The 15,534-nt window shown below is 37.7% G+C and overlaps 8 protein-coding genes across 8 annotated transcripts; 3 read left to right on the top strand and 5 right to left on the bottom strand.

The window, feature by feature from the left end:
• Positions 1 to 73: 73 nt before the first annotated feature.
• Positions 74 to 873, bottom strand: RHIMIDRAFT_237904 (uncharacterized protein; the record flags this gene model as incomplete). The annotated part of the gene is made up of 4 exons (XM_023608850.1): positions 74 to 150; positions 208 to 431; positions 497 to 608; positions 768 to 873. 4 exons carry the CDS (start codon positions 871 to 873, stop codon positions 74 to 76), a joined length of 519 nt encoding a protein of 172 aa, XP_023465796.1.
• A 1,339-nt stretch (positions 874 to 2,212) lies between these two features.
• RHIMIDRAFT_292233 (uncharacterized protein) lies at positions 2,213 to 6,274 on the bottom strand. The gene is made up of 6 exons (XM_023613878.1): positions 5,833 to 6,274; positions 5,742 to 5,778; positions 5,573 to 5,690; positions 2,637 to 5,521; positions 2,393 to 2,583; positions 2,213 to 2,342 (listed from the first exon to the last, which is right to left on the bottom strand). Exons 1-6 carry the CDS (start codon positions 6,166 to 6,168, stop codon positions 2,295 to 2,297), a joined length of 3,615 nt encoding a protein of 1,204 aa, XP_023465797.1. The 5' UTR covers positions 6,169 to 6,274; the 3' UTR covers positions 2,213 to 2,294.
• An 817-nt stretch (positions 6,275 to 7,091) lies between these two features.
• On the bottom strand, positions 7,092 to 7,781 carry RHIMIDRAFT_215760 (TMEM14-domain-containing protein). Its single transcript, XM_023607295.1, has 2 exons — positions 7,542 to 7,781; positions 7,092 to 7,489 (listed from the first exon to the last, which is right to left on the bottom strand). Exons 1-2 carry the CDS (start codon positions 7,586 to 7,588, stop codon positions 7,225 to 7,227), a joined length of 312 nt encoding a protein of 103 aa, XP_023465798.1. The 5' UTR covers positions 7,589 to 7,781; the 3' UTR covers positions 7,092 to 7,224.
• Positions 7,782 to 8,063: 282 nt separating this feature from the next.
• RHIMIDRAFT_313611 (uncharacterized protein) lies at positions 8,064 to 8,776 on the bottom strand (the record flags this gene model as incomplete). The annotated part of the gene is made up of 2 exons (XM_023614876.1): positions 8,064 to 8,581; positions 8,677 to 8,776. The coding sequence occupies 2 exons, from the start codon at positions 8,774 to 8,776 to the stop codon at positions 8,157 to 8,159; spliced, it is 525 nt and encodes a 174-aa protein (XP_023465799.1). The 3' UTR covers positions 8,064 to 8,156.
• An 86-nt stretch (positions 8,777 to 8,862) lies between these two features.
• RHIMIDRAFT_140124 (DTW-domain-containing protein) lies at positions 8,863 to 10,055 on the top strand. Its single transcript, XM_023605677.1, has 4 exons — positions 8,863 to 8,883; positions 8,937 to 9,147; positions 9,200 to 9,344; positions 9,398 to 10,055. The coding sequence occupies exons 1-4, from the start codon at positions 8,874 to 8,876 to the stop codon at positions 9,809 to 9,811; spliced, it is 780 nt and encodes a 259-aa protein (XP_023465800.1). The 5' UTR covers positions 8,863 to 8,873; the 3' UTR covers positions 9,812 to 10,055.
• On the bottom strand, positions 10,056 to 10,881 carry RHIMIDRAFT_140103 (uncharacterized protein). The gene has a single exon (XM_023605676.1). It carries the CDS (start codon positions 10,770 to 10,772, stop codon positions 10,299 to 10,301), a length of 474 nt encoding a protein of 157 aa, XP_023465801.1. The 5' UTR covers positions 10,773 to 10,881; the 3' UTR covers positions 10,056 to 10,298.
• Positions 10,882 to 11,673: 792 nt separating this feature from the next.
• Positions 11,674 to 12,852, top strand: RHIMIDRAFT_284008 (uncharacterized protein). Its single transcript, XM_023613164.1, has 2 exons — positions 11,674 to 11,696; positions 11,825 to 12,852. The coding sequence occupies exons 1-2, from the start codon at positions 11,688 to 11,690 to the stop codon at positions 12,356 to 12,358; spliced, it is 543 nt and encodes a 180-aa protein (XP_023465802.1). The 5' UTR covers positions 11,674 to 11,687; the 3' UTR covers positions 12,359 to 12,852.
• Positions 12,853 to 13,886: 1,034 nt separating this feature from the next.
• On the top strand, positions 13,887 to 14,863 carry RHIMIDRAFT_292239 (uncharacterized protein). Its single transcript, XM_023613879.1, has 2 exons — positions 13,887 to 14,296; positions 14,346 to 14,863. Exons 1-2 carry the CDS (start codon positions 13,942 to 13,944, stop codon positions 14,804 to 14,806), a joined length of 816 nt encoding a protein of 271 aa, XP_023465803.1. The 5' UTR covers positions 13,887 to 13,941; the 3' UTR covers positions 14,807 to 14,863.
• Positions 14,864 to 15,534: the final 671 nt, after the last annotated feature.

A 15,534-nucleotide genomic window follows, 5' to 3' on the forward strand; every position in this document is an offset into this window, starting at 1 on the left:
TGCCGTAAAGTAACCGTAGGAATGTAGCCATGTAACAGGCGAAACTATGGTGCTAAGGCCTTGGGAGACATAGTCAGGGACCAAAAAAGTTTGTCAGTATTGAGGTAGAAGAAGCAGCAAATGAGGCAGAGCCAAAGACGGATGGCATGGCTGTGTTAGCAGTTCGAAATCTTTATGCCATAAGAAACGGAGATGACCAGAAGATACCTTGGCAATCAGAATAGGTACTGCATTGGATTTCCGCGTAAGGTTTGGGATTGTCCAATGAGCACGAGAGTATCCAAAAGGAGGCGTTGTCAAATCTACCAGGCGCTGACATCTGAGATCCCAAGGTGGATAGATCATTGTGAGGCTCAAAGATAATGCGACTAATTTCTGGTATCAATTGCAGAGTAGCTTGAGCTGTTCGTTGGCTTGGGAAAAGAACCTTTCTGATCACGTGGAGGATAGAGGATATAAATGGACTAGGAGACTATAAGAAACCTTTCAGGTATACTTGCCCAGTGCAATCCCTTCGCACGCATTTGTCGTCATGCGTATGAGATTTTGAGCAACCATGAAAGTTCCAGCATCAATAGCGAGGAGAGATCTAGCAACAATGGCTCTACCTAAAGCGAATCACCATATATTGTAATAAATCCATCAATGAGAATGCTTTTGATCGAAGGAGGCGATAGACGCACTCAAAGCCTGCCAACAATGGAAGAAGTTGCCGCAATCATCCCTATTGAGTATATTGACAGAAACTTCCGTGACATCGTTCTTACCTTGAGAAGCAGCAGCTGCAGAAATGATAGTCTTCGTCATGGATGTGATTTTGAGCAATGCTTTCAGTGAATCAGCCAGGCTCATGCTGCATACATGCCAGCTCATTGTGTGCTTTTACTTTCTCATGAAACGCACGGTTGGCATTAGAATTTGTACCTCTTCTTTTCCTTCTTTACCGTTACTCCTTCGATTAATGTTCCTGTTGTTTAGATGACACCTTGTGTCATCTTAGTGTCCTTATCCAATCACTTTTATAAAGATAATTACTTTAAGGATCACAACTAGATGCGTAATATGTCTAAAGTGGAGAGTTTTTTCATTATAGAAACATTTACTATTAAAGAAAGCATGATTAATTAATAAAAAAAAATATTGTCGATCGTTAATTTAACACAACAAGGCTATCCGCAGTTACTTTTCCTTTTTTCTTTACTTCAACATGAAAAGAAAGAAAGACGATAACCCTCTGCCTCCAAAGGCAGAGCGAAAAAGGGGAAAGGTATGTAAGCTATAAAGTTGATGCGACATTTATTAAGGATCCATTTAGCCATCGATCGCGGATTCTCTTCTTTGTTTGCACAAACACAAACAAGTTTATTCAAGAATACAGCTTTGAAGCAAGTAATGATGATTTTCAAGAAGCCCCATTACTTAGAAAGGTAAAGATAATATCTATTAGGTCCATTTATTTTTTAACTGAATATTGCAATAGAAAGATGTTAAAGAGGACACATCTACTCCTGGCCCCTCAAATATTGTCATTAATGAAAAGACATCTATGCCTACAGTTAACAAAGATACGAGTGTTTAAGATACATTATCTGCTTCTATTCCTTCCACTAGTTGTATTTCCACTCCCATCAAGGCCTCTAAGAAATACCAAGACAAGATTGCTAAGACTGAAGAGCTTAAAAAAGAAAAAGAAAATAAAGCATTAAATAATGAGCAAAAACAAATTCGATGTCCTTCTTGTGGTGGAACCGATCACTCTCGCTCCTTCAGCAAGTTATGTCCTATGAATATGTCAAAAACGAAGCTTCCAAAGCCCAAGAATACTGTTGAGAAAACTTCTATAATCAAGACATCTTTGGCTAATACTTGCAGATATCCCAAGTTTGTTACTTTGATTCAAGAAGTAGTTGACCACATTAGTCAATCTGATTTGAGTAAGTATGCAAGTAAAGGTTATATGACCATTGTATCTTCTATGGCCAAGTAATATGAAACATTGGTCTGCGACTAAAAAGAAATGATTATTATTTCAGTCATTACATTGATATTAAATATTTGCATAATAAAGAAGAGATTTTATAAGAGAAAGAGAATAGACATTTAAAAGAGATTGTTAAGGAGAGCCCGCAAAGCTTTAATTTAAATAACATGTCAATCTGCATTTCCTACAAGCTTGAAGCCTGAAAGCATGGAAAAATGAATATGACATTGTAAACGTTTGATTTTTCTTTTAAAAAAGTCTTTATTATATATTTTTTTTTATTTACACAACATGCGCGTCTTTCTTCTTGCTTCTAATGGTGACGAGGGTACTGACAGTATCGATCTTTAATACTCACAACCTAACATAAACAGTGAATATGTTGATTCAAACTCAAAAAAAAAAACTTACCTCAATAATACCCTCCACGGACGTATTGATAACATACTGATGTTCTTGTACATCATATACCAAATGGCTCTCTAATACTTTGCCCTTGAAATGACGCTTCCTTTGCTCATCCCAAATGAGCTCATTTCTGCGCCATTCAAAGTCAAAGGGTGGTGTACCAATCAAGTCAACCACAGCTTGAACCATGTCGCCTTTTATAAAAATGAGTATGGAGCCCTACACTTTGTCTTTTTTTTCCTTTTACCTTCACGAATGTTTTCAAGAATTTCTCGACCACCGCTCACACGAGAGGAAGGTACCTCATGAATGATACGAGACATGTCCTTGGGGAACGAGCGACACTTGTTTCTTTTATCGCCCACAGAGAGGATCGTCAAGTTACCAGGTTTATCGGCAATCATCGAGAGTCGGGGAGTGGTGGACTTTACGTATTCGGTTTTACCATTAAAGAGATACGAGATTGTAAATGGTGCAACACCAGACAGAGAGAACTCAAGATTATCCCCTACACAAGAGTCGCTACATACTTCAATAGGTGTGATGGTAGCAATGTCCAATGCGCTCAGCTTGATATGCGTATGTTCTGTTTCGGTCACAGCAGTGCCACAGCCATTTGCATCCTTCACACGAAGAAGCTGCAGATGGTAGTCTCCAGCTGTCTCGAGCTCATCGGGCAATCGGATCTCGTAACGTTCGGTCATGATGTCCGATAAAGTGATCACTCGTCCGTTCAGATCAGACTGATGACGGATGCCTAGCTCAACTGTAAATGGCGCCTGACCTGTCAGCTCAATCTCCAAGGGCTGTGCCTTATCAAACATCAAATTGTCACCCACACACAAAGAGTAGCTGTTGCGAGTCGTACGAGATGTGAATTTCACCGTGGGATTCGAATGTACTGTCTGATGGACTTCCAGGTTACGGATCTTGAAAGGGTCTGAGTAACGTTGATCGGCAAGTCGGTCAAACACATATCGATACTTTCCGCCTTGATTTGTCTTTAGCGGTAAATGAACACGGCCAAGACCAGTCGTGATCTCTTCAGTTCCTAATTTTTCAAAGTATCTCTTGCGTGGCGCTTGATATTGTTCTTCATAAGAGCAATAGAAGGGTCCTTGGCCAGAAAAGAGGATGTCGATCGAGTCATGATCACCCTGACAGACTGCAGGTCGTTCGTACACCGAGCTGGAGACCTGTTCCGTCTGTCCTTCTGCGATTGTGATCACAGGTTTGTCGATCCATTTGACCTCATACTGCGCACCTGACACATCACCAGGACAAACACTATCTTCCACATGTGCAAGGGCATAGTGACCAACGCTTCGTACTTCAATTTCTGCATTAGGGTCTTTAAACACTTTGCGAACCTTGCTGTGCTCGCCCTTTTCAACATTATAGTACACGACAGACCATGGACCCTCTCCAGTCAATCGGAGAGGCAACTGAGCAGTGGACCCTTCTGTCACCGCAACCGCTTTCTCTTCGCCCGCAAAGGAGGCCGTAGGACGATCATGACGAACATCAATAGTAAAATCACGCGCTTCGAGTTCCTTGGTACACATGTTGATATCCTTGATTCTAACCAGCGAAACAACAAAATGACCAGGCTGATCAAAGGGAGGTAATTTGATGGTATATTTCTTGTTTTCGGCTACATCAGAGTACAATTGATCACCCACTGTCCAGGCCAGTTCAAATGGTCCGTCACCGGATAATTCAACATCTAGACTAAGGTCTTGACCCAAACATGTACGTGCCTTGTGTGATTGGCGGTGGCCCTTGAATCGAGCATCAGGTTGAGGACGAACCACTTGATAGATTGGATCGATTCCGGCAGGAAGGCCCTTGTATAACTTGTCGGCCAATGTCTTGAATTCGTAGATGTACTCACCACTTGATTCTGGCAAGTACGAAAAGATGTGACGCGAACGGTCGACCTTTTCCACCTTTCTGTCAACCAGCACTCGCTTATGATGTCCCGAAAACTTGGAAATAGTGTACTCGAGGTGATAGGGAGGGGTGCCTGACAATTCGGCAACAAACTTCATGCCCACTTCGCTGTCACCAGCACATTCGGAAGCAATAGGCGTTGAAGTCAGCTTGACGGATGGATGAGGTGGTTGAACGACTTGACAGACAGAAGGAAGCTTGACGTGGCCTTTGCAGTACTTGTCTTCAATTGATACAAGGTTATATTCCCCAGGAGCGTTGACACGGATTTTATCATCAGAGCTTTTGAGTTTAGTTGTGTGCAAATCGGCATCATTTGAATCTGTATAACTCAAGGTAAAGGGTGCTGTGCCTTGAAGATTCAAAGGCAGTTCAGCGTGTTTGGCTCCAATCAACAGGTTGATCGGATCTGTCTGACTGCATTCGAATTTGACAGTAGGACGTGGACGGACAGAGAATGTCTGTTCTGTTGCATGCTTCAAGTCGACCTCGTTACCAGCACCGTCAACAAGACGAGAGAGACGATACTCTTGATCCACGGCCGAATGGAATGTCAAATTCAAAGGAATTGTCACTTGCTGTACTGCGCCCCATCGGTAATCACTATGCTTTCTAGACGAAAAGAAAGATGGATCAGCTGAAAGTAGCCCATTAGGAAGTCGTTGAAGAGGAGAGGTATAGTCTTCAGGTTGAATGCGTTCTAATTTAAGATTTGTTTGTTGACCAGCCTTTGTGCTACGTTGATACTCAATCTTGAAAGGAGGTACACCAGAGACATCAATCTCGAGTGTTTCCTGGTCTTCGGTACAGTACTCTGCGTGTTTGATGGGCTTAAATTTAGCTGAAGGACACGTAAAGATGAACAATAGTCGATCATACAGTCGAACATCCACATTATCTGTCGAAATGATTTGTTCCAACTTGTAAACACCAGGCTTTGTCAGCTTGATGTAGTAATACTGAAGTCCTTCCTTTGCCTGAGAGATCTCTGTAGCTCGTTGTATTTCGCGACCTTTGTATTCCTTGACCGTCTTTTCATTGGTGTCAAACTCATATCGAGCAAGTGAGACCGATTTTGGTACTGTGTTGTTCAAGATGATGGGTATATAGACAAGTTGGTTGTTTGAGCCGTCAGGAGATATACAATAAAAGTCATTGTTGGCGTTTAATTTTGCAGTACTAATAGTTCGGTATAAGTCAATGGTCATAAAGAGAATGCTTTTTTTTTACCCATAGGGAAGAATATGAACTGCGTGTCTACCCAAGATGTGCGAGGAGTTTTGTACAATATCCTTTACATTCACCATTCTAGCTGAAGATACACCAATCTGTTGTCCAATAACATCACCTAAGGATATTATTAAGTTGACTGTAGTAAGATTATTTGGGCTTTTCTTACCAAAAAAGTTTTTAAAGAGAATACCAGTCAATCCAACCTATATTAAAAAGTTGGTTACTTGCATATAAAAAGTATATAAACATGTAATTACGCTAGGAACAGAAAATAGAATCAGATCTATCCAAAATAAAAGCACAGTAAGGAAAATGGTTTTGAGAGCTGAGAATTGTAACCATGGAATCTTTGCAATATACAGAGCAATCATGTATATAGCATCAATCAAGAACCATTTGAAAAAGATGCCACTATATTGCTCTGGATAAGCAGCTTGATAGACTGTAAATAAATCAGTGGTTTTCCATGCTTGTAACAAGACGAATATAGATACAGCCCAGCGACGTTGAGTGGGGAAATCGATAGTTGAGGATGGTATAAATGCTCTTGTATGAGCAAGAGGCACAGGTCTACCTTGTTGTTGTGAAGGCATAACCCTTGTTGTCAATTGTCCAAGTAATTAAACTGAAAAAATAGTTTTTAAAGTCTATTAAAAGAAATGTAAAAGAACACGACAAACTTGGACGCGTTGAAACAAGAATAAAGAAAGAGAAATTTAAAAAAAATTTGAATGCTGCGTCACTGCTGAAATATATTCAAACACCGCCACTGTTGTGTTGTAGACCTTTATCTTGCACGTAGCACAAATCTGCATCGAACTTTATACCGGAAATAAAGCAGTTTTATCGACTTTTCTGTTGCCTGCGCGGTCCGAACCCCGAATTGCATGCTGTTTTTGGAAATAAAAACATATTTATTTCAATGGGGAATAATAGCTACTTTATTGAGACAAGTTAAAGGCATTTCAATTGATAAAGACTAGTATATGTCTATAAAATAAGGAGCTGCCGTAAAAGAAGCATCGCATGCATGATGAAGTGTTTATTATGATCTACAGTATGTACATATTTATATAATGAACGACCCATAGCGTTCAATAGGTGCACGATAGACGGGCGTCATCCCAGTGCAAATAGTCTCTTTGACTTCATGATTGGATGTTAATTGTGAAGCGACATAAGAGCCAGTCTGTGGGTTATAATGCGATAATGTCATGCCTAATGGTGGTGTTTTTGGTCTAGGTGGCATCATCATTGGGTGAGTCGGATGAGGATCAGCCATGGTCTGGTCTTGTACTGATGAAGTATTTAAACGTTTACCGTAAACGTCCTGTTAAGTATAAGTATCATTACTAATCAATTGACTAAAATCTTACCTCAATTGAGTCATTTCTTCGTTTTAAGGGTTGATTGGCATTCATTGAATAAAATAAAATAATAAAAGAAAAACAATGAAAGTAGCTATCGCTCAAAGTGCAGAAATATCGGTCACTCAAATGCAAGTCACACTAAGTGTGTTTGTCGCTTTTTGAAATGTGTCAAGTAGGCGTAATCAAGGGAGAAAAAAAGGAAAGAGAAAGAGATATGTATAGGAGGTCATTTTCATTTGTGCAAGTATGCAGTTTTATTGTGTCATTTTTATATACGCTTTAGCTATACTCAATGACCTTCTTAACATAATAAGTTCCCGCAGCAAGAGAAATGACAGATAATGCGACAGGGACAGGCTTTCTCGTCTTGATAGCGCGAGGAATCATAGCACCACCCAAGATGACGGAGGCAGCAACAGCAGTCTCATGACCATAATCTCTATTTTGCTGAATCAAATACCCAGCTGCACCATATAATGCTCCTACGCCTAAACCAGCAGCTAAAGAGGGCACAGAACGTGTTCTAACAAAGCCAGCGATACCTCTATTATACAGTTATATCACACTCCTCTGATTACCCTAGCCCCCCTACTTACCCTGCTGCACACAGACCGGCCATGGTATAACTAGGATGGTGTGACATCTTTTATATTTTTTATTACAAAGAAAAAAGCAGAGCTTTCTTTGCAGAGTGCTCTTAAATGACCCATACACTTAGTAGTCACGATCGGTCTCGGGAGCCAATACAAAAAAAAAAGGATCGGCCACGGCGTAATTTTAATCTGTGAGTGCCGTGTCAATGTGCACATAAAAGCTGTTACTTACGCTCAAAAGGCTCTTGTATATACGGGCGGTCATTTGCAACGTAACAATGTATTTTCTACTGCTGCTTGTGTTCATATATCTTTAAAAACAGACTATACAGCTATCTCTGGAAAATGCGCTTTTAAAAAAAGGGAATAATCTAATATCGAGTTATAATTGTTCCTCTCACTAACTATCCCATCACTTTCACGCGCCCAAGACGTCTTTTTTGTTGTCACTTGCTGCAATCGCATATATTATTTAATAAAGTAATATAAAGCAAATAATCGTTCCTGAAGTCTTAAAGTGGCAAGGCCCATCTTTTGTATTTTTTTATTAAATATCTTTGACCGAATTTTACAAGGGAGAAAAAAAAAATAGACTCTATTGTTATTATTTTCATTAACTTAGGCCGCAAAAAGCCTTTGCATAAATTCAGTAATTCCAATATCATTCGTATTAAACTCATAGCATCCCCACATCACTAAGCCTGTTGCAGTTCCCAAAGACCATTTCGCCGCTTTGTGAAGTCTAGGATATTCTCTCTTTGGGATGTAATCTATAATACATGATTCAAATCCAAGGTATACATGATATGGTAAAACAACGCCAAATAGGCCATCGACAATAGGATGAGCGCCGTAAACTAATTGAGTGCTAATCAATGGGATTAATGCCACAGCTGCTCCTCGTTCCATATTCCAGTGATGAGCACCATATGCATATCCAATCTCTTTCTCTTCTTTTTTCTCTTTTATCGTCTTGTCTTGATTACTTTCTGTTTCAGGTGGTGTGGATTTTGTAGTAGCTTCTGTGGTAGCTTCTGTTGTTGCTGTTGTTGTTGTTGTTGTTGGCTTTTGAATTGAAGAGGCAGCTAATATTATTTCTTAGTCATTTCCTAATATCTTTCTGCATCAAGTACATTACCTGAATATTGCTTTTTTAACTGAAACAAAGAAGGTGCAGTATAAATGCGTGAATGAGCTGAGGCAAGTTTCAGGGACTTTGGCAGAGATCTAAGGGCCATGGTTGAGATTGATTGAAAAAGAGAGAGAGAAAAAGAAAAATGTGACAGGGGGACTTTTTTTATTTTTTTTATTTTTTTTTTCAAATCTAGATTTGACATGAGTCAAGGTAGGAACAACCAAAGAAGATAAAGAAAAGCAAGAAAATAACAGATCAAAAAGATAATGCAAAGCGATCAAGAGAAATAAATGATTCCAGTTTTTTTGATTCGCTTAAAATAAGCAACGATCAAGTATTGAAAGAGATAGACAAGAGACAGCCATGTCCAACCTGCAACAAATCAGTTAAATACTTTTGTTATGTGTGTTTTAATGTTATTGGAATGGACAGATCCGATGTACCTTTTGTTAAGTTACCAGTGCCATTAGACATGTAATAATATACTTGTTTTGTATATATATGCATATACTTATGTACTCTCTAGAATCAAGCACCCAAAGGAACTAGACGGAAAATCAACAGCTGTCCATGCTAGAATTATCGCAGAACAAGACGTCAATCTTTATACTTGGCCAGAGCTTCCGAAATATGAAAAGCCAGAGAGAACACTCCTACTATTTCCAGGACCTGTAAGTCAAGCGAAAAAAGATGTGAATATGATTGGCTGACATGTATTATTCAGGACGCAAAGCAGTTGTATGATATACCCAGAGACACATTTGATAAGATCGTGGTTATTGACGGTACATGGATTCAAGCAAATCAAATTGCTCGTGAGACCAAAGTACTTCAAAACATGCAAAAGGTCACCATCGCACCTCGCAAGACAACCTTTTGGCGTTTCCAAATGGTAGATGACAAGCACTTAGCAACTATAGAAGCTATTTATTACTTATATAAGGAATATGGAGAAAGTTATGAAGCACCTTATGATGGCAAATATGATAATTTATTATTTTACTACAAATTCTTTTATAATCTCATACAGAATGCGTATCAAAAGAACAAAAAGGCCAAGTTCAATTGGAGACATCAACAGAAAGATTATATAAAATACGATGAATCAACAAAGGGCAAAGTCGATTCATCCATTTAAAAGTCAATTTATGTATAAATATTTCAAAAAGGTTCGGGTTCATTTCGGTTCATATAAACTTTTTGCAAGACATGTAGACACGCTTCTTTTACACCACCAAATCAAACCATCCCAGCAAAAAAGGAAGATATTCAATCATGTCATTGACTCTCTCTTTCTTTCTCTTTTTTTCTCTCTCTTTGTATTTAGCACAAGTTATTCTCCTTATTTTACGCCGTATTGACACACATTTATATTTATAAAGTCTAAATATATGCCCTATTATGCATCGCACTGAGCCTTCAACAATTTATCAAATAATACAACTTTAAAATACAATCACTATACATAGAGAGAAACACACCAAAAGAGGAGGGGAAGAGAGAGAGAAAGAGAGAGAAATGAAGTAGATCTTTAATTTCTTGAACGCAGTCTCTTATTCTTGTTATTGCCTCCTTCTATAATAGCATATATTTTTTTGTTAGTCAAGTAAAAAAAATTGCATACGTCATTTTATACCTTCTATGTTTCTACTTGATTTTCTCTTGACGCTTTTTTTAGGTTCTTGTTGATGATTTGCTAATAGAATAGGAAGTAATCGTCTACGAGCATTGATAAACCAGTTACTGATCTGATTTAGTGAAAGATTGGTCCTTTGCACAAGTAGCTTCTTTTCTTCTTCTGTAGGATAAGGATGTCCTGAATGTTCCTGTAACCATTCCTTTAGGATAGCTGTCACATCCTTGGGTAGGTTGCCTCTTCTTTTCTTCTTCTTCTTTATTTCTATGGATGCTGATTTTTGAGTTTTTTGTTCTTGTTCTTCTTCAGATACAATGATGATCTCTTCTTCGGCCTCATCGTCATCATCATCGTTATCATCATTGGATGATAGGGATGGTGAAGTCATAGGTGTGTGTAATGGGGATGCATAACGTGTACTTAGGATGATGTGACTCCAGAACTGACCATTGTACTTGAGCATAGCGTTCACTTTTTGCTTCTTTAATTCGACCAGGTGATGATCACAACTGTAGTTGTCGTGAAACAGAATGACTGGGCTAAATATACGAAACTACCAGACACAATAGAGAAAAGAAAGGAAGAAGAATAAAAGGAGTGATTAACGCATTGTATTTACATTCTGTCTATCACTTTTCTTTACATTTGAAGTGCTTCTATTACTAGTTACACTGTTATTTTTCACGGTGTTATTTTTGTTATTACAAACAGTATCCAGAGGTGGATGAGGCATGACAACAAAGAAAGAACAGAAGAAAACAAAAGAAAGGAAAAGAAAGAAAAAGAGAGAGAAAAGAGGTTTATATTTATAAAAGGGATATGCAGCTGAATGACAGACAAAATCATGATGATCGGCACACACACAAATAATACGCATACACACATGAACACACAGGCACACAACAAACTTAGTTTAGCTGATTTTTTAATTTTGATCATAACCTACACATTCATCAACATTATTATTTATAGCAGAAAAAGCTGGTTCTTTAAGGAGATACACTTTTTTTTTGTCAGGAGCTGATCTATCAATCCAACTTGACAGGATCAAAAAATACAAGTAAAAGAAAAGAAAAAAAAGGAGGGATAGTAGTGATAGTCGCTGTCAAATGAACATACCTTACCTTTTGTTGTTATGTACTTATATCTTGTGAATGCATATATTGCACTATGAAACATAGTCTTTGTTATCTTGACTAATGTCAATTTTTACCAAGGAGCTTTACATCAATATAGGAGAGAAGGGGAGATAGAAGAAAAAATATAAAAAGGAGAATTAGTGAGAAAGAGAGAGGGGGGTAGGTGATTTCTAAAAGATAGACAAAAAGGAGCTTAACACTCAAAGGGGTGGACTGCTACTTTATGCAACCAAGAGCATATGACTACGGTATGATGTATTTCCTAATCTTTTCCTTTTTTCCCCTTCTATTTTTTTCTTTATTAGTATATAAACAGTCCTTTATACAATCCACAAGATCGTCACTCACTTTTTCATTCTCTTCTTTTATTCAAAAGAGAGTTCATAGACCACTTTATCATCAGCTCGTTTCATTTTCCAAACAATGGATCCTGAACAAACGACTCCAGTTCCGATACCCAGATATGACTATTTTTACCTCACGAGGGTCCATGATGATGCTCTTAAATAGCCTAATTCAACCATGCATGTTCACAGTTATCACCAATAATGTTGGTGTCACCCATGGCTTAATTAAGCTTGAAAGCGGAGCCAATCGTATCATGACGACAAGTAGCAATGAAGGATCAAGCGAATACTGCAAGGCACTATCAATCGAACGATTCAATCGGCTAGTCGGATTTGATCTAGTAAAGACAGAAACAGAAATGAAAGTAGCAGAAGAACTTTTGTTTGAATTGAATCCAGAAGTTACTTCCGTCAAGAGTATTTCAGACGCAGAGAAGTCATTGGCTTTTACAATGCCATCAGCATTGCACTTGAATCTTCGATCATCGATTCCTTTCTGCTTTAACTGGGTAGTCATCGAATCAAGTTCAGTTTGTCCTGGCCAGAAAGAGATGTCGTGGTAGCGGCTGCGTAGGTACTTGATAGTGAACTTGATGCAGCTGTCAAATAAATATAATCTGTAGCAAGATTCAGACTTTTGGATAATATTAAGACCATTGCTGTCATAGATGTAGTCAGTTCTAAAAATAAATGAATCTTGTGTTCGAGTCTTTACTTCTTTTACTTACAAGGTTTTACAAATATTAACAACAAGCTTTTTTTCTGCTACAAGAATGGACTCATCCAACTCAGCACGATCAAGAAGATCTACGCTTGTGTACATTTCATTATTGCTACTCTATCTTAATAGTAGTAATATTAGCCTCTTTGCTTTAATATCTTGTTTGATTGTCAAATTAACATACGGAGTCAAATATGGCCATACACATCTGAATTAGAGAAGAGCTTATTTTCTTGGCTGTGATTGATGACATTTCTTGAATTATTCTGGCATACAACTCGGGAGGCAAATACTCTCTTTGTCCAACCAGCTTTCGACTAATACTACGGGTGCTATCTCTATTCACTACTTATGATGAAGTCCAGCAAAGCTTTTCAATCTGTAGTGTCAAGCTAAACATGAGTTTATGAAGTTGTCATCTTGGATTGTTTCTTTTCAAGAAAGAGATAAAAAAGAAATGTCATTTTTATATTCTAGTCTTATGCTGTCAGTCTACCAACAAAGAACCAAGATCAATCACGTGTAATTATGATAAATTCACATTTTGTATCAGAAAGAGTGAACTGGACAGCCTTAGGTAAGGTAGAGACTTTGGTAGTGTAAAGTTGTAAAGTGATGTCCCATGTAGCGCCCCCAAGGAAGCGCCCGTAGCATTAGCCCAGCTTTCCGCACCAAATCACGCCATGCTTCTCCGAGCTAAATTATTAAAATAGTAAGTACTTGTCCATTTTTTTACACATCGTACTTTATACCTCAGTTGCATATAGTGCTACTTGTTGAGGAGCATCTTCCATTCCAAGTTACCAAATTCGCTTTGGTCTCCGACTGAAATTCGCTTTTCTTACAACCCAAAGTTCGCTGGACAGTATTGAAAACTAGAATCAGTGAGGCTAGTGAAAGCGTCAATAGAAAGACTTCATAACATCGCTCAGCGTTCTGTTGAGAATTCTCAAAAATGCTTTGATAAAGGACCACCCTGATGAGCAGTCATTATGCAATTTAAGTTTTCAGTAAGATTAAAGCGAATTTTAATGATAACAAAAACGAACTTTGAGCTGTAAGAAAAGCAAATTTTAGTCGAAGACCAAAGCGAATTTGGTAAATTGGAAAACGAACTTTGAGGATGGAGCCACTGTACTTCATATCTGAACTCAATTCGGTAAAACTACATCCATGATGAAAAATTTTACTAGAAAATATGCAAAGGATTATAAGGATGTTATCGTGTTGATATCTATTGTCAATCTTTTTCAATAAGTACCCTTTAAGGAGCTGAAAAAAAAAAAAAAAAAATTAAAACTCCCGAAACTGTTGTTTCTCTGCCAAAAATATATATATTTAGATATATACAGCATGCATCCCCCTTTTCTCTTTTTTTCTTTTTTCTAATTTTTCAATTTCCTTAATTTTTTTTTTTCCATCACCATGCCAACAAGAGAAGCACGTAAACTGATTGCAGTGGACTTGGATCAAACACTCTGCCAAACATTGGATAGCCTGGTTGAATGGCACAATGATACCTATTGTACTAATTTTGGTGTCACAGATTTTCATACACTTGATTATTGGAAAGTATGGGGTGGAACTAGAGAGGAAACCTATAGAAAAATAAGGGAATTTTATGATTCCAGTTATTTTGATCGTATTAAACCAGTCAAGGATTTTGCCTTGGAAGCATTAAAGATGCTCAAAAAGAGACACTTTCAATTGGTCATTATTACTTCAAGGCAACAATTTATCGCTGAAAAAACAAAAAAATTCATTGACCGGCACTACCCAGGTAAATATGCTTTCATGTGTAATTTTGTATATATTAACTGTTTATGAAGGCATCTTTGAAAGTATCTATTTTTGTAATCTTTACTTGACTGAAAGAGAAAAACTTGAATATATTTCTAAATCTAAATCACTCATCTGTCAAGAAATTGGTGTTGATGTCCTGATTGATGATTCACTTGAACATGCCCTGGACTGTACTCGTCTCAACATGAATATCTTGCTCTATGATCGACAAGGGAAATACACCTGGAACCATCATGATTTGCCACCTCGCATCAACCGAGTATTCAATTGGAAGCAGGTCATGGCTCAATTCCCAAAACCTTCAAGCCCACTAAAACATTGCATCTACTCATTTGATGACTACAATATTTACTTCAATCAACAATACCGCCACACTTATTTCCAATATGAAACCATTGAAGTAGAAGAAGAATCTGATGATGAACCTCATGGAGATGAAAACGAATTAAGCTATCACTTTATAAGAGATAATAGTGTTTATGTTTAAGCCCTTTTTTATCCTTTATGCAAAAAAAAAGTCCATATGTAAATAAACTGTATACCTTCGTATTATGCGCATCATCTTGCATTTTTTTATGTTTTATGTTTCAAGTAGTGATCTCATCTATCGTATTCGTGTTAAATCGCCACACAAACGTACCTTTCCGTTTTACTTTTTTTTATTCTCCTCACCTCCTGCTTTTCCAGGCCACCCTCCCCGCCCCCTTCCTCTTTCAACTTCCTCCGTTTACGATTATTTTCATTGTCGACACATTTACTAACAAAATTAGAGAATATTACCATGGTATCAGGTGGTAAAAAGTTTGTTTTTGAGACAAGCTATTTACTGCATATCCAGTAATAGGATATTATTATCTATCTTTTTTTAGAAACTGTAATAGTTGAAGCTACCAAAAACTCTAAAAAAGACTCCATTCCATGTGTACCCATTCTAGATCCTGAAACATATTTTTAGACATGTAGCATATTGAGAAATCCAATCTCTCTATTTCATACACAAAAATACTCATCTGTAACAGTTGTAGTTCTGATTTATTTTGAGAAACATGTTTATACAAGAAACTCTTAAAAAAAAGCAGCCATTTATTGGTTCAAAGGCTTTCTGTAATGTTCTAAGGCAGATTTTTGTTATTACATGTCTATAAACAGCATGATCCCTCGACGTCATCTTCAGTTAATCGTCTTAGAAACAGAATCAAACATCGATTGCTATTT

This window comes from Rhizopus microsporus (genome assembly GCF_002708625.1).
Source record: "Rhizopus microsporus ATCC 52813 unplaced genomic scaffold scaffold_9, whole genome shotgun sequence".
Classification (NCBI taxonomy): domain Eukaryota; kingdom Fungi; phylum Mucoromycota; class Mucoromycetes; order Mucorales; family Rhizopodaceae; genus Rhizopus; species Rhizopus microsporus.

Excerpts from the sequence above, each read along its gene's own strand:
- RHIMIDRAFT_292233 (XM_023613878.1), bottom strand. The coding sequence starts at position 6,168 with ATGCCTTCACAACAACAAGGTAGACCTGTGCCTCTTGCTCATACAAGA. Across the intron at positions 5,779-5,832 it reads TTCTATTTTCTGTTCCTAGC|GTTGGATTGACTGGTATTCT; the intron begins GTAATTACATGT and ends TTTTTAATATAG. Across the intron at positions 5,522-5,572 it reads GTTCATATTCTTCCCTATGG|TACTGCAAAATTAAACGCCA; the intron begins GTAAAAAAAAAG and ends CCGAACTATTAG.
- RHIMIDRAFT_215760 (XM_023607295.1), bottom strand. The coding sequence starts at position 7,588 with ATGTCACACCATCCTAGTTATACCATGGCCGGTCTGTGTGCAGCAGG. Across the intron at positions 7,490-7,541 it reads GCCGGTCTGTGTGCAGCAGG|AGGTATCGCTGGCTTTGTTA; the intron begins GTAAGTAGGGGG and ends ACTGTATAATAG.
- RHIMIDRAFT_140124 (XM_023605677.1), top strand. Across the intron at positions 9,148-9,199 it reads TTACCAGTGCCATTAGACAT|AATCAAGCACCCAAAGGAAC; the intron begins GTAATAATATAC and ends TGTACTCTCTAG. Across the intron at positions 9,345-9,397 it reads TCCTACTATTTCCAGGACCT|GACGCAAAGCAGTTGTATGA; the intron begins GTAAGTCAAGCG and ends TGTATTATTCAG.
- RHIMIDRAFT_140103 (XM_023605676.1), bottom strand. The coding sequence starts at position 10,772 with ATGCTCAAGTACAATGGTCAGTTCTGGAGTCACATCATCCTAAGTACA.
- RHIMIDRAFT_292239 (XM_023613879.1), top strand. The coding sequence starts at position 13,942 with ATGCCAACAAGAGAAGCACGTAAACTGATTGCAGTGGACTTGGATCAA. Across the intron at positions 14,297-14,345 it reads CATTGACCGGCACTACCCAG|GCATCTTTGAAAGTATCTAT; the intron begins GTAAATATGCTT and ends CTGTTTATGAAG.